This window comes from Pelodiscus sinensis, chromosome 7 (genome assembly GCF_052426305.1).
Source record: "Pelodiscus sinensis isolate ZL-2025 chromosome 7, ASM5242630v1, whole genome shotgun sequence".
Classification (NCBI taxonomy): Eukaryota; Metazoa; Chordata; order Testudines; family Trionychidae; genus Pelodiscus; species Pelodiscus sinensis.
The window spans coordinates 3,149,762-3,173,120 of NC_143058.1; the positions used below are offsets into that span (position 1 = coordinate 3,149,762).

General features: G+C 64.2%; 1 protein-coding gene across 12 annotated transcripts in view; it reads left to right on the forward strand.

Annotated features, from left to right (window-relative positions):
* The window catches only part of TNS1 (tensin 1), a 251,173-nt gene that overhangs the window by 122,222 nt on the left and 105,592 nt on the right, over positions 1-23,359 (forward strand). For 11 of the 12 annotated variants that reach the window (XM_075932996.2, XM_089779632.1, XM_089779629.1 and 8 more), the window contains 3 exons: positions 3,727-3,765; positions 13,002-13,043; positions 23,131-23,180. In XM_075932996.2, coding sequence (XP_075789111.2) covers positions 3,727-3,765; positions 13,002-13,043; positions 23,131-23,180 — 131 coding nt within the window. Of the gene's footprint in view, positions 1-3,726; positions 3,766-13,001; positions 13,044-15,017; positions 15,124-23,130; positions 23,181-23,359 lie in introns of those variants that run through there. The other variant, XM_075933003.2, reaches the window with a different exon arrangement.

A 23,359-nucleotide genomic window follows, 5' to 3' on the forward strand; every position in this document is an offset into this window, starting at 1 on the left:
TCAGCCTTCACAGGCTGTGGGGCACCTTCCGCGGACATAGGAAGAAACTCTTCCCCACACACAGCCAGACAACCAGAGACAGCTTCTCCCTTGTCCCAACACCCCTGGCTAATCTCAGGCATATAGCTAGCCACTGGGACAGCTTCCTTTACTGCCCCACTGCTACTTCCACCAGCCAAATTGCCAGCTTGCACACACTGTGCTTCTTCACACAAATCACTTTCAGCTTGTGCAGGTTCAATTCCACAAACCTCACCAGCCACCAACTCCTCAACTAAAACTTCACTCTGGCCAGCCACTCCAGGCTGCCCCAGAGAAACATTTCCCTGACTTCTGGGCTCTTCCTGCCCTGGTTCTGATTCCAGCCTCACCTCTGAGGCATCAGACGGGCCCTCACCCACAGGCTCACTGCCCCCCTGCACAGACACACAGGCATCTGCCACAGGCACACATGTAGAGACACTTTCCCCTTGGTTACAGGGAGACTGACCAGCTCCAGGAAACTTTTCATACCCACATGCACCCCCTTCCCAAACCTCCCTGCTAGCTACAGGTAACACAAAAGGTTTGCATTTACACATGCTTTGGGGTTGGGTTCTCACATCAGCTGGGTAAAATACGTCTGCCATATCATAAGCACACCGCATACCCACAGAGTTACACATCGAACCCTCAGGAGGATACAGTCTCTCTTGTTCTTTTAGTCTCTTAAGCTGGAGGTCAAGTCTAGCATTTTCCTCCCTGGCTAGGGCCATCTTCTTTGCATGCTCTGCCCTTCTCTCTGCATACTCTGCCATTCTCTCTGCATGTTCTGCTTTTCTCATCTCAAGTTCCCGATCCATCTCCTGCTTTCTCTTAGCAATTTCTTCATCTGCCTTCCGCCTTCTTTCAGCAGCCTCCTTGGCTTGCTTCTGCTCCTTTTCATCCACATCTCTGGTTAATAACAGCACTACCAGATCTAGTTTAGAGGCCCTTTTCCTAAAGGCAATGCCTCTCCCCAAGCACAAATCCTTCAGAGCACTTTTGCTCAGACTCTCATATAATTCCGGGTTCATCGCAGCGGCTCTTTAATCAACCAAACTCTCAACACCAAAAATCAAATTTAGACAGCGTAGGGTCCTGATCCCAAAGCTCAATTGACCAAGATCTGTGGATCCTGCCGACTACGCCACTGTGACGGTCCGGGCCGTGTCTGGGCACAGCTTAGGGCGTCCGCTCAGGGCGAATTGCTCAAATCCGGGGCTCTTTACAGTCCCCCTGACTGGCGACCTCTCCAAACAGGCCACACACCAGTCTCACAGAGCGCTTCAGCTGCCTGCCTGAAGCCTCCCGAGCAAAACCCCTCTGACACCCCAGCAATATCCGTGCCCCAGATGGCCCCGGGCCTCATACACAGGTGGGGGGTCCTAGCACCCAATCCCACCTACCCCGAACAAGTTCTGTCCGGTTCCAAGAAACCAGCCACAGATCCCTGGTCAATTTACCCTCTGGACCTTACCCACAAATCACGCTGGGCCAATCCTTTAGCATCTATATCTAAAGGTTTATTATCACAAGAAAGAAAAGCCTGAGAGTAAGGTTATTAAAGTACAGTACGTTACATGCACCGAATCTCCCAGTTCTCGATGCAGGCTCTAGCAGAGATGTTGCAGCTGCTGGTTTAAAAGTCCTTATTGCACATCCTACGATCAGGATGGGTTCACAGGTCTTCCGGGCTCTTCAATCCCTGCACTGCTGCCTCTGGGATGAAGTGCTGAGCTGAGAACAAAATGGCATCGACCACATGGCCTCTTTATACTCCTTCCTGGCCTCTTCCAGTATGTAGCAGGTCACCTGGTCCTCAGCCTCTCTGTCTTCCCTGCTGGCTGCTCTCAGGACAGCCCCCATTCTTTGGGTGTGTCTTTGGCCCATTGAGAACCATTGTCCCACAGGTAATTAGCATGTCCACAGGCTCAGCCCTGCCCAATGCTTAACCACATGCAGGGAAATCTTCAGTTTCCACACAGATTACAGATCTACACACACAGACATTATATACTCACATAAACAGTGTACACAGGCTCAGAAAACAACAAGCTCCCATTCAATACCCCACATGGCTCCCCCACACCAATTTCTGGGGCCAACACCCCCACCTAGGGGTGCAGCAGCGATCTGGCTGCTTTCCTCCAATTCAGCAACGTGACAGAGCAGCCCTTAGAGGACAGTGCAGCAGTAGGGCTGTTGCTGACGGTCGAGGCCTCTCTTCACACAGGGTCCTTCCCGTTGTGTGCCAGCGGCTCGAGGGGTAGAATGGAGGGCCCGCTTTCCGCACACCCCGCCCCTCGGGCCAAGGGGCAGCCTCCCGCAGTAACGGACTCGTTACGTAACGCAGCAAACGAGCTCTCGGTAGGATTACCCCTAACCGCTCCCCTGGCGCACAGACCGAACGCCCCCTAGCGTTGCACCCAACCTGCAGCTGGGGAAACCGAGTCAGGGGCGGAGAAAGGGACACGTCTGAGCCCAGAGAGGTCAGCGTCAGAGCCAGCAATAAAAATCCGGGGTCCCATTCATGGGCTCGGACCGGGACCCTCAGCCTCTCCGGCGTCAGCCACCAGAACGACCTGCGGCCGGTGGCCTGCCCTTCCGCCTGTCCGTCCGTCTGTCCATGCCTGTCGCGGGGGTAGCGGAGCCCTGAGCCAGTGCCTGCTGCTTGGGGGCAGGGGATTGGGAGGTTATTCCGGGGGGAGGGGAGGAGTTGCCAGCTGGCAGCCTCCCCCCCCCACCCGACATTTATAATGGCATTAGACAGAAGGAGGGGGGGTAAAGGGGGGACTTGCAGCCCCGGGGCCCTTTACATTGCCGCCGGAGTGCTGCGTCAGGCGCTCCGTGCAGCTTTGGGGTCTGGGGGGGCAGCCCTGTGCTCCGGGCCGTGCTCAGGGCTGGAAGCCGCCCCCCGCCTTGTCCCCGGGCTCACGGCGGCAGTTGCCCCCTGGTGTTAAATGCATACAAAAGTGCATTTAATTCGGGGGGGGTTGGACTCAGAGCCTGGCTGTGGGAAAGGCCCCCCCCCCCCCCCAGTACAAAAGTTTGGGAGCCACTGGCTAAAAGCGACAAGACCCGCCGTACTCCCAGAGCGGGGGTCGAAATCTTATTGCTCCCCTCCGCCGGGGGCAAATCGATTCCTCTCCCGGCTGGACAGGGCACCGCCACTCGCCCCCTTGGGCCAGCCCACTCCCTGCCAGGCCCAGGCCGTGGTCCGGGCGCGTGGGTTGAGCCCAGAGCGCTGCGTGGCCCGGGCAGAGAACAGGAACAGCTGGGGCTGCTCTGGACTCTGTCACTGGGATGCTGGGGGAGCTGCAGTGGGGTTGCGAAGGGAGCCAGCCCCATGCTTCAGGGCCCACCAGTGGCTGGGGTCAGGAGGAATTCCCCTGCATGTCACAGCTCCACGGATCCGGCGCATGGGTCTGCTAACCAAAGGCCGGGTCGGGGGTCCGCAGAGGGGCGTGCGAGTCCCCCGGGGGCCTCTGCCGGGATTAGGGACCTGAGACGGAGGGGGCTGACTGCAGCGTCCCTCCAGCCGCGTGCTCTGATTTCGGGAGCCTGTGCAAAGCGGGAGCCAGATCCGTGCCGAGTGAACGTGGCCGCTTTCGCTCCCACAGACCCCGGGGCGCAGGGGGCGGAGGGGGACCCAGCCAGGGACTTGGGACACTCTTAACGCTGCCTCTTTGTGTGTTTGCTTCGCAGGCGACCACCCCGTGTGCGCCCCCCGCCACCGCTGAGCTGGTAAGTGAGCCAGGCCCTTGTCTCCCGGCCGCGGTTCACGGCCTCTGTGCTGCTGCAGAAAAGAACATTGGGAAACTGCACTGGCAGCTGGGGAGGGAGCGCTGTCCAGTGGTCGGAGCACTGGGGTGAGAGCCGCATTCTTGGCTCTGCCATGGAGCTTGCAGTGCCTCAGTTTCCCTCTCTGTGCTAGGTGGGGCCCGGTGCAAAGGCTGCGCGCTGTTTTCCTTCCCCGCCTGGGGCGGTTTCCTCTCGCCCGGGGACATGGCTCTGGCAGATGTGCCTCCGGCGCGCTGCCCTTTCTCTGACGATGTTTAGATTGAGGGAGATAATTGTTTTCACCCCTTGCTTTCCCTGGAAAGCCCGACGTAAGTCAGGAACAATTATGCTGACAAGCCGCAGGGATTTCTTCGCCAGAACAACAAACAGGAACACTTCCCAACAGGGCTCTGCTGGCCGGAGAGGCGCGGGGAATTGCTCACACAGCTGCCTCGCAAAACAGCCCATGTTGGCCCATCTGCGCTGGGCGCGCCCCAGGGACGAGGCGTTGGCCTCTCTTGTCACGAGGTCCCCTTGGGGCTCTGCTCCGAAAGAGGCAGCATGCATCTGCTGAAATGTCACACTCTTTGTTATTGTAGGGTTGCACGGGAGCGGGAGGTGCTGGTGCTTTGTTATTGTAGGGTTGCACGGGAGTGGTGGGCTGTGCTGGTGCTTTGTTATTGTAGGGTTGCACGGGAGTGGCGGGTTGTGCCGGTGCTTTGTTATTGTAGGGTTGCATGGGAGTGCTGGGCTGTGCCGGTGCTTTGTTATTGTAGGGTTGCATTGGAGTGGCGGGCTGTGCTGGTGCTTTGTTATTGTAGGGTTGCATTGGAGTGGCGGGAGGTGCTGGTGCTTTGTTATTGTAGGGTTGCACGGGAGTGGCGGGCTGTGCCGGTGCTTTGTTATTGTAGGGTTGCATTGGAGTGGCGGGCTGTGCTGGTGCTTTGTTATTGTAGGATTGCACGGGAGTGCTGTGCTGTGCTGGTGCTTTGTTATTGTAGGGTTGCACGGGAGTGGCAGGCTGTGCTGGTGCTTTGTTATTGTAGGGTTGCACGGGAGTGGCAGGCTGTGCTGGTGCTTTGTTATTGTAGGGTTGCACGGGAGTGGCGGGCTGTGTTGGTGCTTTGTTATTGTAGGGTTGCACGGGAGTGGCGGGCTGTGCCGGTGCTTTGTTATTGTAGGGTTGCACGGGAGTGGCGGGCTGTGTTGGTGCTTTGTTATTGTAGGATTGCACGGGAGTGCTGTGCTGTGCTGGTGCTTTGTTATTGTAGGGTTGCACGGGAGTGGCGGGCTGTGTTGGTGCTTTGTTATTGTAGGGTTGCACGGGAGTGGCAGGCTGTGCTGGTGCTTTGTTATTGTAGGGTTGCATGGGAGTGGCAGGCTGTGCTGGTGCTTTGTTATTGTAGGGTTGCATGGGAGTGGCGGGCTGTGCCGGTGCTTTGTTATTGTAGGGTTGCATGGGAGTGCTGGGCTGTGTTGGTGCTTTGTTATTGTAGGGTTGCACAGGAGTGCTGGGCTGTGCCGGTGCTTTGTTATTGTAGGGTTGCACGGGAGTGGCGGGCTGTGCTGGTGCTTTGTTATTGTAGGGTTGCACGGGAGTGGCGGGCTGTGCCGGTGCTTTGTTATTATAGGGTTGCTCAGGAGTGGCAGGCTGTGCTGGTGCTTTGTTATTGTAGGGTTGCACTGGAGTGCTGGGCTGTGCTGGTGCTTTGTTATTGTAGGGTTGCACGGGAATGGCGGGCTGTGCCAGTGCTTTGTTATTGTAGGGTTGCACGGGAGTGGCGGGAGGTGCTGGTGCTTTGTTATTGTAGGGTTGCACGGGAGTGGCGGGCTGTGTTGGTGCTTTGTTATTGTAGGGTTGCACGGGAGTGGCGGGCTGTGTTGGTGCTTTGTTATTGTAGGGTTGCATGGGAGCGGGAGGTGCTGGTGCTTTGTTATTGTAGGATTGCATGGGAGTGGCGGGCTGTGTTGGTGCTTTGTTATTGTAGGGTTGCACGGGAGTGGCGGGCTGTGCTGGTGCTTTGTTATTGTAGGATTGCATGGGAGTGGCGGGAGGTGCCGGTGCTTTGTTATTGTAGGGTTGCACAGGAGTGCTGCGCTGTGCTGGTGCTTTGTGCTGCCCCCTAGTGGAGGCAGGAGGGCATGGCTGAAGGTTGCCTCAGCTGCTGCTTGTTGGGATTTACGCCCAAGACGGACCAGCTGGAGCCAGCCCGCTCCCTGCTTCTCCCCTGGGGTATTTCCCTGACTCTCCGCCCCAGCCTCTGCGCTCGGGTACAGGCCAGGGGAGGTGCTTCCCCGGGAAACGGGCCAGCTCATCCATCCGGAGGGAACTGGGAAGCCCCGTGTGAAAAGCTAGGGCTGGGAAGGAGGGTGCTGGGGGGACGGCAGAGAGAGCCCCCGGCCAAGGCCACGGCAGAGGGGAGCCGGCGGAAAGGCTGGTGTGGTGCGTGGATCAGTGGGTTTGCGTACGCACGTGCGTGGATTAGTGGGTTTGCGTACGCACGTGCGTGGATTAGTGGGTTTGCATGCGCATGTGCGTGGATCAGTCATCTTGCATGTACACGTGCGTGGATTAGTGGGTTTGCGTGCGCACGTGCGTGGATTAGTGGGTTTGCATGCGCACGTGCGTGGATTAGTGGGTTTGCATGCGCACGTGCGTGGATTAGTCATCTTGCATGCACACGTGTGTGGATCAGTGGGTTTGCGTGTGCACATGCATGGATTAGTCGTTTTGCGTGTGCATATGCATGGATCAGCGGGTTTGCATGCACACGTGTGTGGATCAGTGGTTTTGCGTGAACACATGCGTGGATTAGTCATTTTGCGTGTGCACATGCATGGATCAGCGGGTTTGCATGCACACGTGCGTGGATTAGTCATCTTGCATGCACACGTGTGTGGATCAGTGGGTTTGCGTGTGCACATGCATGGATTAGTCATTTTGCGTGTGCACATGCATGGATCAGCGGGTTTGCATGCGCACGTGCGTGGATCAGTGGCTTTGCATGTGCATGTGCATGGATTAGTTGTTTTGCATGCGCACGTGCGTGGATTGGCGGGTTTGCGTGCGCACGTGCATGGACTGGTGAGTTTGCTTGTGCACTATGGCATCGGAGCGCCTGCTTTGTCCCAGGCGGGGGGTTCTGTGCCAGCCAGCGCTGGCATCTTGCTGCCTGCCGAGAGGTGTCGGGGCAGGAGCCCTGCAGGCCAAGGTCTGGAGATTGACGAGCGCGGAGGGACTTTGGTCTGGCGTTGGAAAGGGCTGTAACACCCCTCCCCCCGCCCCGCTGTACAGGACCCCAGTGTGGCCTGCGGCTCGCTCGTCCCTTTTACAGACCCTGGCCGGACGTCTCGCCCAGCCCTGGCACAGATCCGCTCGCCCAGGGCCGGATCTCTCCAAGATTCGTCTGGGCCCCCAGCTATGAGCGCCTCTCAGGCTGTGGTGGCTGTCTGCTCCCCCAGCCCCCATGGCCCTGCTGAAGGCCAGGGCCATTCTCCCCCGTGGACAGATGGGAAACTGAGGCACGGAGCTGGTGGGGGCGTTCGGACTGAGGAGCTGGTGGGGGGCGTTCAGGAGCAGCTGGGAGCCTCAGACCTTTGCGGCTCGGAACCGAAGGGACTTCTCCGGGGTCACAAGGAGTCCGTTACGGAGCAGGAATCTGACCTGGCCCCAGCGTAACCACTAGGCCGTCCTTCCCTTTGGCTCTCCCTGCCCGGCCCAGTCACCTCGCTCTCCCTGCTGTGGCTGCAGCGACGAGGCCGGCCGGAGCGTCGGGGCGTTCGGAAGGACCCCGCCCACGGGAAAGCGCGCGGAGAGGCAGCGCCCGCCGCCCGCCAGATCTTTCCAAGCGGTTCCCTCGTGTGGCCGGCCGATCCAGCGGCTGCGGGGCGGGCGGGGGGTTAATCTCCCGTCGGCACAGCCCTGCCGTGAGCACCACGAGCAGCGCCGGTCCCCAGGGAAGCTCGCCAGCCCCTCCAGGAGACTTATCTGGGGAAGAACACCCGGCGGGGCCGTTTGGGGCCGTTAGTGCGGCTTGGAGAGGAAGCAGCCAGCGGTGGCGGGGGGTGAGCAGCCCAGCCCAGTCTGGAGATTACGGCCCAGGCGCGTGCCGGAGACGAGAGGGCGAGCCCTGTGTTTGGAGGAGCCGTTCCAGGCTGGAACCGGGGCAGCGTAGAGGATCGGAGGCTGGAGCTGGGGGCTGTGTGGGGAGGGGGGATTTGGGGCACAGCCCTTCCCGAAACACCTGCCACAGCCCGGGCGGATCCCAAGGCAGGATCCTTCCTCAGGCAGGAGCCTGGTTGCTCCGAGACGAGGTGATAACAGGTGATGCTCTGCGCCAGGCTTAGCTGCCTGGTCTCCCCGCAGGAATGTGGCCGCTCAGGTTTGCCCAGTTCCTCTGCTCCCAGGAGTCTCCATTTCGGCCTGGCTTCTCCCTGGCCAGTTCCTCTCCTTGCAGGAGTCCTGCTCTCCGAACGCGGCCTGGCTTCCCCCCACCGTCTCCGCCCCACTCCTATCTAAGTCCGCCCATCTCCACCCTGCTCCTATCTCCGCCCCGCCCGTCTCCGCCCCGCTTCGATCTCAGCACTACCCATCTCCACCCTGCTCCTATCTCCGCCCCGCCCGTCTCCGCCCCGCTTCGATCTCAGCACTACCCATCTCCACCCTGCTCCTATCTCCGTCCTACCCGTCTCCACCTCGATCGCCTCCCTGCCTGTCTCCATCTCGCTCCGATCCCAGCCCCGCCCGTCTCCGTCTCGCTCCGATCCCAGCCCCGCCCGTCTCCGTCCCGCTCCGATCCCAGCCCCGCCCGTCTCCGTCCCGCTCCGATCCCAGCCCCGCCCGTCTCCGTCTCGCTCCGATCCCAGCCCCGCCCGTCTCCGTCCCGCTCCGATCCCAGCCCCGCCCGTCTCCATCCCGCTCCGATCCCAGCCCCGCCCGTCTCCGTCTCGCTTCGATCCCAGCCCCGCCCGTCTCGCTCCGATCCCAGCTCCACCCGTCTCCATCTCGCTCCGATCCCAGCCCCGCCCATCTCCGTCTCGCTCCGATCCCAGCTCTGCCCGTCTCCGTCTCCATCTCCATCTCACTCCAATCCCAGCCCCGCCCGTCTCCGTCTCGCTCCGATCCCAGCTCCGCCCATCTCCATCTCCATCTCCATCTCACTCCGATCCCAGCCCCGCCCGTCTCCGTCTCGCTCCGATCCCAGCCCCGCCCGTCTTCGTCTCGCTCCGATCCCAGCTCCACCCGTCTCCGTCTCACTCTGATCCCAGCCCCGCCCGTCTCCATCTCAGTCCGATCCCAGCTCCACCCGTCTCCATCTCGCTCCGATCCCAGCTCCACCCGTCTCCGTCTTGCTCCGATCCCAGCCCCGCCCGTCCCTGTCTCGTTCCAATCCCAGCCCCTCCCATCTCCGTCTCGCTCCGATCCCAGCTCCGCCCGTCTCCATCTCCATCTCGCTCCGATCCCAGCCCCGCCCGTCTCCGTCTCGCTCCAATCCCAGCTCCGCCCATGTCCATCTCCATCTCGCTCCGATCCCAGCTCCGCCCGTCTCCATCTCCATCTCGCTCCAATCCCAGCCCCTCCCCTCTCCGTCTCACTCCGATCCCAGCCCCGCCCGTCTCCGTCTCACTCCGATCCCAGCCCTGCCTGTAGCATGGAGTCACAAGGAGTCCGTTATGCAGCACGGACTTGACCTGGCCCCAGCGTAACCACTGGGCCGTCCTTCCCTTTGGCTCTCCCTGCCCGGCCCAGTCACCTCGCTCTCCCTGCTGTGGCTGCAGCGACGAGGCCGGCCGGAGCGTCGGGGCGTTCGGAAGGACCCCGCCCACGGGGAAGCGTGTGGAGAGGCAGCGCCCGCCGCCCGCCAGATCTTTCCAAGCGGTTCCCTCGTGTGGCCGGTCGATCCAGCGGCTGCGGGGCGGGCGGGGGGTTAATCTCCTGTCGGCACAGCCCTGCCGTGAGCACCACGAGCAGCGCTGGTCCCCAGGGAAGCTCGCCAGCCCCTCCAGGAGACTTATCTGGGGAAGAACACCCGGCGGGGCCGTTTGGGGCCGTTAGTGCGGCTTGGAGAGGAAGCAGCCAGCGGTGGCGGGGGGTGAGCAGCCCAGCCCAGTCTGGAGATTACGGCCCAGGCGCGTGCCGGAGATGAGAGGGCGAGCCCTGTGTTTGGAGGAGCCGTTCCAGGCTGGAACCGGGGCAGCGTAGAGGATCGGAGGCTGGAGCTGGGGGCTGTGTGGGGAGGGGAGAGTTGGGGCACAGCCCTTCTCGAAACACCTGCCACAGCCCGGGCGGATCCCAAGGCGTCCTCCATCGCCGGCAGCAGTGAAATCGACCAGGGTCTGCAGCCCCGACTCCCTGCCGAAAGAGGCTTCCCCGGTGCGGGCTTCTGCTTGGATGGGCCTGGCCACACTGGCCCTCAGCACCGCGTCCCCCTCTCCGATTGGCCCTGGCACCACCCCCGTCTGATCTCAGCCCTGTCCCTCACCGCGCCGCTCTGATCTCAGCCCCACCCATCTCCACCTCTCTCGGATCGCCGCCCTACCTGTCTCTGCCCCGCTCCGATCCCAGCCTTGCCCGTCTCCATCCCGCTCTGATCTCAGCCCTGCCTGTCTCCGTCCTGCTCTGATCTCAGCCCCGCCCGTCTCTGCCCCGCTCCGATTCCAGCCCCGCCCGTCTCCGCCCCACTCCAATCCCAGCGCTGCCCGTCTCTGGCCCACTCCAATCCCAGCGCTGCCCGTCTCCGCCCCACTCCAATCCCAGCGCTGCCCGTCTCTGCCCCGCTCCGATTCCAGCCCCGCCCGTCTCCGCCCCACTCCAATCCCAGCGCTGCCCGTCTCTGGCCTGCTCCGATCCCAGCGCTGTCCGTCTCTGGCCCACTCCGATCCCAGCGCTGCCCGTCTCTGGCCCACTCCGATCCCAGCGCTGCCCGTCTCTGGCCTGCTCCGATCCCAGCGCTGTCCGTCTCTGGCCCGCTCTGATCCCAGCGCTGCCCGTCTCCGGCCTGCTCCAATCCCAGCCCTGCCCTTCTCCATCCCCCTCTGATCCCAGCCCCTCCCGTCTCTGCCCCACTCCAATCGCCGTCCTGCCTGCCTCTGCCCCGCTCCGATCCCAGCCCCGCCCGTCTCTGCCCCGCTCCGATCTCAGCCCCGCCCGTCTCTGCCCCGCTCCGATCTCAGCCCCGCCCGTCTCTGCCCCGCTCCGATCTCAGCCCCGCCCGTCTCTGCCCCACTCCGATCTCAGCCCTGCCCGTCTCTGCCCCACTCCGATCTCAGCCCTGCCCGTCTCTGCCCTGCTTCGATCCCAGCCCCGCCCGTCTCTGCCCCACTCCGATCTCAGCCCCGCCCGTCTCTGCCCCACTCCGATCTCAGCCCCGCCCGTCTCTGCCCCACTCCGATCTCAGCCCCGCTCGTCTCTGCCCTGCTTCGATCCCAGCGCCGCTCGTCTCTGCCCCGCTCCGATCCCAACCCCGCCCGTCTCTGCCCCACTCCAATCGCCGCCCTGCCTGTCTCTGCCCCGCTCCGACCCCAGCCCCGCCAGGCTTTTCCCGGGGCTGTGCTCAGCCTGACTCGTGTGTCTCTTGGAGCTGTAGCAGACGCTGCTCTCCTGCCCCATGGCCGTCCCAGGCGATGCATTTCGCCAGCTCTGGCCTGGGAAAGAACGTGGGAGGGTTTGTGGGGTCGGACGTGCGGGGGGAGAGTCGGGAAGGTTCAGGGCTGCCCCCAGGCTGTGGGCACCAATGGGTGTTGCTTTTCCCTGCGTTCCGAGCAGAGCATCTTCCTGAGACCCCTGGCCGCAGCAGAGCCCACCCGGGCGGGCGGCTGGGGGCCGGTTGGCAGCAGGAGGCGTGGGCAGGTTCCCAGGGGGGTAAGCTAGCCGGGGCGCTCTCCCCCCACTGGCGTTTGTGATGTACCGCAGTTCTTCTTAGGGGCCGGCGGGTGCCTGGGGGGCTGGGAGCAGACTGGGTCCCCTGGTTTCTCACTTCCCTGGGTCTCTCGATGACATGAGGCCCGGCAGGCAGGCAGCTGAGCCCTTGCTCACGAGGATTTAGCTCGAAAACAGCCGGTCCCTGTCCCGCTGGCTGCGTGGGGTTTGCTTTGCCAGCCTGGCCCTGCCAGGACATGCCCACACCCACCTCTCAGGCCAGGCTCGGGCTGGGAATTGTCTGTTCCCCGCCCCGGGTGTTTTCACACTCGGCTGGGAGCGGTCGGACCCCGTAAAGTTGCCCCGCAGCCAAAGGAAATGTGGTCACTAGGACTGAAGTCGAGGTCACTCCGTGGCCTCCTGGCGTGGCCTCCGCTGGGTGAGCCACCCCTGTGTTGTAAAACAGGGCAGCCGCAGGCGCTGACTCACGGGTGCTCCGGGGCGGGTGTTAGGCACCCAGGGGAGAAATAAGGGGTGCTCAGCGCCCACGGGGTGCAGCTGATGAGCGCGGCTGCCGATCAGCTGTTTCCCTGCTGCTGGGAGGTGCTCCGGGAAGGGGGAGAGGTGGAATGGCGGGATAGGTTGTAGGGGGGTGGAGTGGGGGTGGGAAGAGGCTGAGCAGGGGCGGAGCCTGGGGGATGGGGTGGGGCAGTAAGAGGTGGAGTGAGGGCGGGGCCTAGGGGGAAGGGGCAGAGTGAAGGCGGAGCCTTGGGACAGAGCACAGGCCCCGCCCCAACCCGTTCCCAGAGGCCCCGCCCCACGCTGCTCCTTCTCATAGGCCCCGCCCCCAATCTGCCCCGCCCAATCTGCCTCTTCCCACCCCACTCCACCCCTCCCCCAAGTCTCCCTGCCCAAGTGCTGGCCCCTCCAGCACCTCCTGCCCCCAGGTGATCAGCTGATCCGTGCGCCCAAACAGCTGTGGCTGGAGGGTGCTGAACAGGGCCTGTTTTTTTCTGGGGTGCTTGAGCCCCAGAGCGCCCCTGGCGCCAGCGCCTGTGCCGAGCACGATCCCGTGCGAGATGCAGACACGGACCCAGCGGCGAGTCCTCCCACCACGGCCCCTCGGCTCGTGTTTGCACACAGCGTGATCCGAGCTGGCGCACAAGTGTCTCTGGGCGCTGGCGTTGACGCCCGCAGCTGGGAGAATGGACTCTGGGCCGGGCAGTCCCGTGGCCAGGTCTCTGGCGCTGTCCTTGAGCCTCGTGGGGGAAGGGCGCCAAGCAGCCAGGGGGACCGATTCCGCGTGCCGGGCCGTAACCCTCTCCTCTCCCTCTCTCCACAGCCGGCCAACGGGGAGCACACCGCCAAGCATGTAGATGCCACCGTAAGTGACGTGGGTCGCGGCGGGGACCGGGCCGTGCGCGGCAAGCGAGTCGCGGATGCTCTCCTGCGGGGATTCCCTCTCGTTTCCCCGCATGGGGGCCGTGGCGCCCGGCGGGATCGAGTGGGCTAGCCTGGGGAGATGGAAGCCGGCGCTTCCGTGCTGGTTCTGAGCGCGATTTGGTTCCCCTCTGCCCAGGCAGGCACGGCTGGACCCCGCGAAGGCTGCGCAGGCGTCGTGCATCCGGCCGTGCCCTGGTCCGGGGAAGGAGGGCGACGGTACACGATGCACACACGTTGCGGCTGGGTCTCAGGTCTTCCTAAGCTGAAATCAGTCGGTGCCCGGGGAGAATCCGCAGCGGCGGGGGGCCCCAGCTGCAAACCGGGCTGGACGTTGTGCTGCCAGCGCCGGGGCGCGGCCAGCCGGCTTTGGGAAGCAGAGAGCAGATTTCAGCTTTCGCCCGGAGCTGGGATGCAAGGGGGTGGTGTTCCCTGTAAGCCGAGCGCATGGGCGGTCGCCCGGCAGAGATTCAGGTGCCTCCCAGCCGACTGGCAAAGCTCCTACAGCTGGCAGCAGGTGTTTCTATTGGTGGTGCACATTGGTGCACAGAACAAAATGTATTCCGCACGCTGATGGACAAAATTAGAGAGATTTCCACCTTGCATATGCTGCTAGCTGCTACTGGATCCTAGAGGCTTTTCAGATGCTAGAGGTTTTTAAGTCCCAACTTGAGCAAGCCCTGGCTGGGCTGATTGAGTTGGGGGTTGGTTCTGCTTGAGGCAGGGGGCTGGACTCGGTGACTCCTGAGGTCTCCGCCAGCCCCCGGATTCTGTGTTTATATGACCCCTCTGTAATTGGGCCCACCCAGTCTTTTGTGGTTCCCCCAGTACGGAACCCGTCTCCCCGTCTCTGCAGACGAGGGAGCGTTGGAACCTGGCTCCGCTGCTGTGGTCCTAACGACCCAGCCCAAAGGAATTAACGAGCGAGCTAGATCATGTGGCATGAAGCTGAAGAAGGCTTCTGTCTGCAGTGGCAAAACAGCCCTTTGTTGGCATCGGGGCGGGGGACGGTTCTGTGCCGTGTGCAGCTGTAAATATCCGTGGGGCATCTGACAGGAGGATTCAGGGCTGTTTCTAGCCACGAGGCAGCAGCAATGCCTGGGGCTGTGCAGATGAAATCTCCGGCTGACCCACACTGGCGTTCTGTAGGGGGCTTTGTTAGCGGCAGAAGCTGCCAAGGAGGTAGGGGAGTGGTATCTCTATGGTGCCAGGTGCTGCCCAGACAAGAGTCAAAGCCTCTGCCCCAAAGATCTGCCAGGCGAACGAGACCAGAGGAAGTTTGCTGGCCCCATTTCACAGCTTGGCTGTTGAAGCAAAGTGACATGGTCAAGGCCAAATAGGACATCGGTGGCAGAGGCGGGTTTCTGAGTCCCTGCCACAAGGCCAGTCTTCCTGGCTAAGGGCTGGCTGGTGGAGCCATTGCGGGTCGGCGCGTTTATGCGTCGGTGAGTCGCAGCTGGCAGCAACCTCCGAATCCTCCCTACGAATGGGGCAGGCTATTAAACGTCCTGCTCTGGGGGGCAGCCCACCCTCAGAATGGGACCTACGGAGGGGGCCGATCCTGCCCTGCCAGAGCCGGGCCCTGAGCCAGACGACCCCGGGCCTGTGCCGCTGAGGCAGGGGGGCGCTGGGGAACCGGGCCGGCCTGACCCAGGTGGTGCCCACGTGCGAGGCCGGGCTGGCCCCCGCCCGCGCCATGAAAGGCCCTTTTGTGGCCTCCCTGCCCGCAGCGTGGATGCGGGCGGCTGCGTCAGGAGCCCTTAACCACATTAGCCGGGCCTGGCCTGGCTGCGCTCAGCTGATCGCGGGCTGACTCCCCCGGGGCGGGAGGGGCGGGCGGGTGGGTGTGCGGGGGCGGCTCCGGGGAGCGCGCCTGTGGTGAGCCTGGGCAGCGGCCGCGGGAGCTCAGATCGCGGGGCTGGCTGGTGGCGGTCGGAGGGGTGTGCAGGTCCAGGACCCTCCCCGGGGGGCGCGGTGCCACCATGCCCTGGTGGTGGATTAGCAAGAGCTTCTCCTCGGCCAAGGTACGTGGGGGGCACCGAGGGGGGTGGGGACGGCTGGAGTGGGGGGGGTCGCCATGGCGACGGGGCAGGAGATGCTCTGACAGACCCTGGCGGGGGCAGGTCTGTGCAGGAGCGGGGGGGTTCCCGGGGATGGTCCTGGCTGCTTGGAGGCCTTGTGGTTTCCACCTCGCACGGGGCCGCCGGTTCTAGCCCCAGGCACCCCAGTCCGGCGCTCAGCACAGCGACTCCTGGGGCCTTTTCTCCCCCTCGCTGCTTCCTGCCCAGGCTCCGCGGGGGCCCTCCTGCCAGATGGGGTGGGGCGGGCAGGGCAGCGGCATGCCCACGCTGGAGAGGAGCTGGCCTGGGGCGCACCCCACGCCGGAGGCTGCTAGGCATGTGGTTCCTGGCACGGGGCCTTTGGGCGTGGGATCCTGCCGGAGATCCTGCCCCTGCTGGCCTGAGACACCGGGGGCAGGAGGGCACAGGCCAGTGGCTGCGTCAGGCACCCAGGAAGCCTGTCGGGGTGGGGGGCAGCCCCATGCCTCTGGAAGGTCGTTGTTGCTCTGCCTGTCGGGCTGGACCCCAGCCGGTCACCACCTGCAGCCTGGAAAGGGACGCCCACAGCCGTGAGGCCGGCGGATTGCAGGGCTCTGTGCCGTGGGTTTTTCTGTGCCGTGTAGGTATTTCTCGGGGTGGGGGGCAGGATGTTCGGTGCCCCAGGGCTGCTGGCCTTCTGCTCGCTGTGCAGGTCCATGCCCGCCCCCCTTCTGGATTCAGACAGGCTGTTGACTGGCGGAATCCGATCCCTCGGAGGGTGGGTCCCCACCAGACTTCCTTCAATTTTTTCCCCATTCGTGTGCAGAATAAATTTTGTTCTCTGCACCGAGGCATGTGTGGATGTGCACCACCTGGAGAAACACATGCTGCTGTGTGGGGGCATTCTGCTAATCAGCTGGGTGGGCATTTGAATCTCTCCTGGGTGGCTGCCCAAGCTCCCACTTACAGGGAACAGGGGTCCCTGCTGCCGCCGGCAGCGTCCCACCCAGCTTGGGCGGACAAGCCCAGAACTAGCAGTGAGGTAGCGGCTCCAGCAGAGCCTCGGGCTAGCTCACAGCTTGGCTGCATTGCTGATTTCTGACATCTCCTCTCAGAAACTCTGATGCCGGCGGCCACGGACGTGCCCGCCGGGAACGGGTGCAAACACCGTGGTGTGAGGCCGTGTTGCCTGATGCTGAGTGCCTGTGCGGCTGCCCTGGAGAGATTAGCAGTGTGCCCACAGCGCGTGTTGGTACTGGTGGTGCACATCGGTATAGGCCTTGGTGCACATAACAAAATTTATTCCACACATAATGGACAAAGGTAGAGGGCACTTTGGCGTGCGGGGCTGGGGGTGAGGGAGAGCGAGGGCGAAAAAGGCGTGGCTTGCGGAGACTGGTGGGGCTCTTCGCTGGCACATTCCCGCCAACGGGGCGGAGGAAGGAGATATTCAGGCTGCCGCCCTCGTTTGGGATTTCCCTGGGGCAGCCCTGGGGCGGGGTGGGGGTGGGGGTGGGGGTGGGGTGTGTCTGTGAAGTGCCTTTAAGGGAGCGGGTCTTCCTCAAAATGTTCCAGCTGGCTGTTCAGTGCGGGTGGGCAGCCAGTCAGGCATGGCTTCCTCACGGTGCCCTACGTCGCTGGAGTTCCCACCCCTCCAGCCTGTGGGGCAAGCGTGGCTCCTTGCCTGGGCCTGCCTAGGGCTTCCCGCTGCAGTAGGGGGCGCTCTTCCGAGCAGGGGGCGCTCTTCTTCCACGTGGGTCCTAATTCCTCCATCTGTTTCACTCTGGGGCAGGACCCGTCCTCACTCGGTGTCCCCAACCAGCGTGCGCTGGGCGTTCTATTTAGCTGCCGCGCTGCGCCCCAGAGCCAGCCGCATTGCCGCTGGTGGGACGGCGCCTCCGGGCTCTCAGGGGCCAGAGCAGCCAGTGCCTGTCGGCAGAGCGCCGACCGGGATCCGCGCAAGCAGCCGCTGTGTGGGGGGCTCTCCACGCGGCCAGATGTGGCTCGCGGAGGGAGATGAGCGTTTAAGGGCTGGAGATACACCAGTGGGGTGTGCTGGCGCAGCAAGGGCTGGGAACGGCTCTGCTTGTCGGCCGAGGGCAGGAAGTCACCCAGCCCACAGGCTGCGGATGAGATTCCCGCGCCGGGAGATTGTGCATACACAGGCGCTTCCTGCCTGGAGCGTTCCCGCGCTTCCTCTGACGCGCCAAGCCCGGGCAGACGCCGCCTGCCTGTGGCCGCTCACGCAGACCTGCTGGGGAGGCACCAAGGTGTCCTGCGGGTGCTACTGGCCTGCTCGGCCGAGACCACCCCCGGGCCCTCGCATGGACCCTTCTGTGCAACGGGCCTGGCTGAGGCTGGGGAGGCTCGTGACATAAGTGGATCCATGTGACTTTGGAAAGACGGATGTTTTCATCCCCCTTCCGCTGCTCCGGGCCAGACACAGTCCCTGGAGGGCGGGGAGAGAGGGAGTTAACCCTGTGGGCGCTGGCTGAGTCTCCTCCACAAGGCACCTGCTGATGGCTGGGTTTTGGGGGGGCCCTGTTGGCCTTGCTAGCGGGGGTGGGTCCCCTGCAGGGAGGGCCCGCAGATGGCAGGGGTTAGAACAAATTCCCGTGGCTGGAAGGGCTCAGCGATCGTGGCTTCCGCTTGCCACGGGGCGCCAGGCAGCGCTGCCCGAAAGACAGGTGGAAGCAGAAGTGCAGCGAGCTGGCGATGGAGCCAGGGACGCCCGGGCTGGCTGGGGCTGCACCGCGGAGCGGCTGGGGAAGGATGAGGTGTCTGGGGAGGGGCTGTGCGGGGCAGGAGGGAAGGCCGAGGAAGAGGGTGACGTGTACAGAGCGCAGGGAAGGGCCGCCGGGCAGGATTTCCTGACCGGGTAACTTTTGGAGACTTAGGAATTGTTTCCCGCCCTCACCGCGCCCAAAAGGCCAACGCGAACGGTTCCAAGGACCGACGGCCTCACCCCCGTCAGTCTGCGTCGGGCGACACTGGAGGGCACGTTTCCTCCCGAGTTCACTCCTAACGTTTCATTTATAGTAAACAAATAAAATCTCCCCCCCCTGCAAAGTTGCAAGATGCAAAACCATGTGGAGCCAGCAAAGAAAACTCCCGGGAATAGGGTGGCCAGGTGCCCAGTTTGGAACCAGACAGTCCGGGATTTCGGCTTTCTGTCCGGGAAAGAAATGGAGAAAACCCCGGACAGAGAAATGTCGGGTATTTTCTATTTCAGTCCATTTCATTGTTGTCAGGAGTGTCAGTACGTAGGGTACGGCCGGCATGTCTCCCCGCCAGGCGGTACGCAGCTGCGCAGTGCAGAGGAGGGGGGCAGGGGCGGGGGGGGGGCTGGAATCTCCGGGGACGGACTCGCTTGTGCGCTCTGCCGGGACCGTGCGCGGGATGGGCAGCAACCCGGGATCTGTGTGCACCCCGGCCAGCTCTGCTCCCTGCCGGCCGGTTCCCCTCCCGTCCAGCCCCCCTCCCTGCCGGCCAGTTCCTCTCCCGTCCAGCCCCCCTCCCTGCCGGCCAGTTCCTCTCCCGTCCAGCCCCCCTCCCTGCCGGCCGGTTCCCCTCCCGTCCAGCCCCCCTCCCTGCCGGTCGGTTCCCCTCCCGTCCAGCCCCCTCCCTGCCGGCCAGTTCCTCTCCCGTCCAGCCCCCCTCCCTGCCGGCCAGTTCCCCTCCCGTCCAGCCCCCCTCCCTGCCGGCCAGTTCCTCTCCCGTCCAGCCCCCCTCCCTGCCGGCCGGTTCCCCTCTCGTCCAGCCCCCCTCCCTGCCGGCCGGTTCCCCTCTCGTCCAGCCCCCCTCCCTGCCGGCCAGTTCCCCTCCCGTCCAGCCCCCCTCCCTGCCGGCCGGTTCCCCTCTCGTCCAGCCCCCCTCCCTGCCGGCCAGTTCCCCTCCCGTCCAGCCCCCTCCCTGCCGGCCGGTTCCCCTCCCGTCCAGCCCCCCTCCCTGCCGGTCGGTTCCCCTCTCATCCAGCCCCCCTCCCTGCCGGCCAGTTCCCCTCCCGTTCAGCCCCCCTCCCTGCCGGCCGGTTCCCCCCGTCCAGCCCCCCTCCCTGCCGGTCGGTTCCCCTCTCATCCAGCCCCCCTCCCTGCCGGCCAGTTCCCCTCCCGTTCAGCCCCCCTCCCTGCCGGCCGGTTCCCCCCGTCCAGCCCCCCTCCCTGCCGGCCGGTTCCCCTCTCGTCCAGCCCCCCTCCCTGCCGGCCGGTTCCCCTCCCGTCCAGCCCCCCTCCCTGCCGGTCGGTTCCCCTCTCATCCAGCCCCCCTCCCTGCCGGCCAGTTCCCCTCCCGTTCAGCCCCCCTCCCTGCCGGCCGGTTCCCCCCGTCCAGCCCCCCTCCCTGCCGGTCGGTTCCCCTCTCATCCAGCCCCCCTCCCTGCCGGCCAGTTCCCCTCCCGTTCAGCCCCCCTCCCTGCCGGCCGGTTCCCCCCCGTCCAGCCCCCCTCCCTGCCGGCCGGTTCCCCTCTCGTCCAGCCCCCCTCCCTGCCGGCCGGTTCCCCTCCCATCCAGCCCCCCTCCCTGCCAGCCGGTTCCCCCTCCCGTCCAGCCCCCCTCCCTGCCGGTCGGTTCCCCTCCCGTCCAGCCCCCTCCCTGCCGGCCGGTTCCCCTCTCGTCCAGCCCCCCTCCCTGCCGGCCAGTTCCCCTCCCGTCCAGCCCCCCTCCCTGCCGGCCGGTTCCCCTCCCGTCCAGCCCCCCTCCCTGCCGGTCGGTTCCCCTCTCATCCAGCCCCCCTCCCTGCCGGCCAGTTCCCCTCCCGTTCAGCCCCCCTCCCTGCCGGCCGGTTCCCCCCGTCCAGCCCCCCTCCCTGCCGGTCGGTTCCCCTCTCATCCAGCCCCCCTCCCTGCCGGCCAGTTCCCCTCCCGTTCAGCCCCCCTCCCTGCCGGCCGGTTCCCCCCGTCCAGCCCCCCTCCCTGCCGGCCGGTTCCCCTCTCGTCCAGCCCCCCTCCCTGCCGGCCGGTTCCCCTCCCATCCAGCCCCCCTCCCTGCCAGCCGGTTCCCCCTCCCGTCCAGCCCCCCTCCCTGCCGGTCGGTTCCCCTCCCGTCCAGCCCCCCTCCCTGCCGGCCGGTTCCCCCCTCCAGCCCCCTCCCTGCTGGCCGGTTCCCCTCCCGTCCAGCCCCCCTCCCTGCCGGCTGGTTCCCTTCCCATCCAGCCCCCCTCCCTGCCGGCCGGTTCCCCCCCGTCCAGCCCCCTCCCTGCCGGCCGGTTCCCCCTCCTGTCCAGCCCCCCTCCCTGCCGACCGGTTTCCCCTCCCGTCCCGCCCCCTCCCTGTTGGCTGGTTCCCCTCCCGTCCAGCCCCCCTCCCTGCCGACCAGTTCCCCCTCCCGTCCCGCCCTCCTCCCTGCCGGCCGGTTCCCCTCCTGTCCAGCCCCCCTCCCTGCTGGCTGGTTCCCCTCCCATCCAGCCCTGCTTCCCACTGGCCGGTTCCCCCCGTCCAGCCTCGCTCCCCCCGACCTCCTCCTGGCCAACCCTGCTTCCTGCTGGCCAGGTCCACCCCCATCTCTCCCAGCCAGCCCCACTTCCCCCGACCTCCTCCCTGCCAGCTTTGCTTTCTGCCGGCCGATTCTCCCCTCACCCCTGATCTCCTCCCGGCCAGCCCCAGTCCTCCCGATCTCCTCCCCACCAGCCCCACTCCTCTCCCGGCCGGTCCCCCCCCACACCTGAGATCAAGTGTGTCTGGTATTTTTTTGAAGCCATCTAGTAACCCTACCCGGGAACTCTCCAACCACAATGGCTGATTGGGGACTCGACTTTCCGCTTCCCCCTTTTTGGAGGAGACGGGGAATGGGCCTTTTCCCACGGGAGAGTCCGGGTGGGCAAAGCAGTGTTTTCCAGGGGCTCTCTTGCCAGCTTGGCCAGTCCCTGCGTGCGGTGCCGGGGGAGCCGGCTGCGCCGCGCCTCCGAGGTGCCTTGTGAACCGAGCGGGGCTCCGAGCGGCTCATCGGTGGGCGTGTCTCAAAGCTGTCTTGAGATTGGCCTGCGGGACGAGAGCTGCACATCGCTGCCTGCTCCAGTCCGGCTCCCGGTCTCCCCTGCTGCAGCGTGTTCCGCCGGCCGTGGCCGGTGGCCGCAGATAACGATCCTCCAGGGAACTTCCGTTCCCGGCTCGCCTGTGGGCTGGTGCTGCTAATGGCCTAATTAGCCATGCGGAGCTGCTGAGGAGCGTGGCCGGGGCGCATGCTGCCTCCAGCACAGGCAGGATTTAAGGACGGAAGGCCCAGCGCTGGCCCTACGAGGACACCCCCAATGCCGAGGGGGCAGGGCGGCGCCCGGGACTTGCCAGGAGGGGCTGAGCTGTCCCCTTGGGCTGAGCAGATGTTCACCGAAGGCCTTGCTGGGTTTTCTCGTAACATGTGCCGCGTGCACGCTTGGCTTTCCAGCAGGCCTCGTTTCTCCGCTGGGGCAAATGATTCTCGAGATGTTTTGGCTGCTGACAGCCGCAGCGAATTTGACCCCATATTTTTCCTCCCTCCCCTCAGATCGTTCATAACCGGCTGAGCGGACTTTGCAAACCTATAGGCTATAAAAAAGGAGGGTCCATTTCAGCCGGCCGGGGGAAATTTCAGCCTGTTATAAAAGTGACTCAAACAGAGGGGTTTGCTGAGTGTTTCCCTGCGGCCTCGCCGGCTGCGTATTCTCCCACCCGTGTCGCCACGAAAGGGCCAGATCCTGCTCTCCTCGCTCAGGGCACGCTCTCGTGGGGGTCGCTTTCGAGGGGCCGGGAGGTCCCGGCAGCCTCGACTTGTGCTTTGTCCTTGATTCTGCCAACAGAGCCCCCATGCTGTGTAGGTTCCTCCGCCAGGTCCGGGCCCAGGGGAGTTCTCCTTGAGCGTAGAAACCTGAACATCCGCACGACGAACGCTCCAGTCTAGGGTGTCCGGGTACCATTGGCCTGGGATTGTCTCTCTTGCCGACAACCCCCTGCAAAATCGGGACTCGTGACTGTTCGCTTATTGCAATGGATCCTTCCTCTGCTTACCCTTCTCCGGTGAGCCAATGGGGTAGCAGTAGCCACCCAGGTGACCTCCCCGGCCAATCAAAACTGGCCAGATTTGGAATATTGCGGCTGGACAAGCGGCAGGCATGGAATCGTTTGCAACTCGTTTCTGCGGGATGGGCCTGGTGTAGCCCCTGGGTTTGCTCGGGGGAGTTTGTAGGAGGGAAAGGGGCCAGCGCTGGACAAGGAGCCGAGGGGGTTTGGGTGCCCAGCTTGGCACACCTGGGAGCGGGTTTTCCAGAACCCGCCGACAGCACCAATTGCAGGCAGCCAGCTCCTGCAAGAACGAGGCCCATGGTGACTCCAGCACCCACGGTCAGAGGCCACGTCTGCCAGCGCTGCCCTGGGTCGCTCGATTTGTGGCTGGATCTCACGTGGCCAGTGTGGGCTTTGGTCTCCCACCAGTGGCCGCTCCAGGTGGAAGTTCTGAACCTGCGCCTGTGTCTATAAACACCAGCTGCTCCAGAGGTGGCACCAATCTGGCTGTGCTGTCAAGGGGCGAGGGGACGGGGGAATGAATTAGTCGCCTTGAGCTGTGGCACGACTGCTAGTGAATCACCAAGGCAGCAGCTTTAAAACAAACCAAAGGCAGTTTTTCTTCATGCAGCACACGGCCAACCTGTGGAACTCCTCGCCAGGGGATGGTGTGAAGGCCAGGACTTTAATGGGGCTCCAAAAAGAGCTGGATAGATCCCTGGAGGTTAGGTCCATCAATGGCTATTAGCCAGGATGGGTGGGAACGGTGTCCCCAGCCTCTGTTTGTCTGGGAATGGGTGACAGAGGAGGGATTACGTGATCATTCCCTGCTCTGTTCCCTCCCTCTGGGGCACCTGGCACTGGCCACTGTCAGCAGACAGGACGCTGGGCTGGATGGACCTGTTAGCCCTGAGACCTGTGCGCTGGCGCCCCCCTTCCCCATCCTGCGATCCGTCCCGCTTGCTTCCCTCTCCCATGACTCCCCACGAGGGTAACTTTGGCTTTTTTTCTCTCGTCTTTAGGAATCCACCAAATCTCCCAAAAGTGCCCAGCCCCGACGCAGACCTTCCAGGTACACCCCCTCCCCCATGACCCCGGCACCATGCCCGGGGCAGAGGCCAGGTACATCCCCCCCACCACCTCCCCTGGCACCATGCCCGGGGCAGAGACTCCCTGGGCCTCCTTCCCTCCCCAGCGGGGGCGTCCAGCAGCCGGGGGCCAGGGCTCACGCTGGTGTTTCACTGCAGAAGG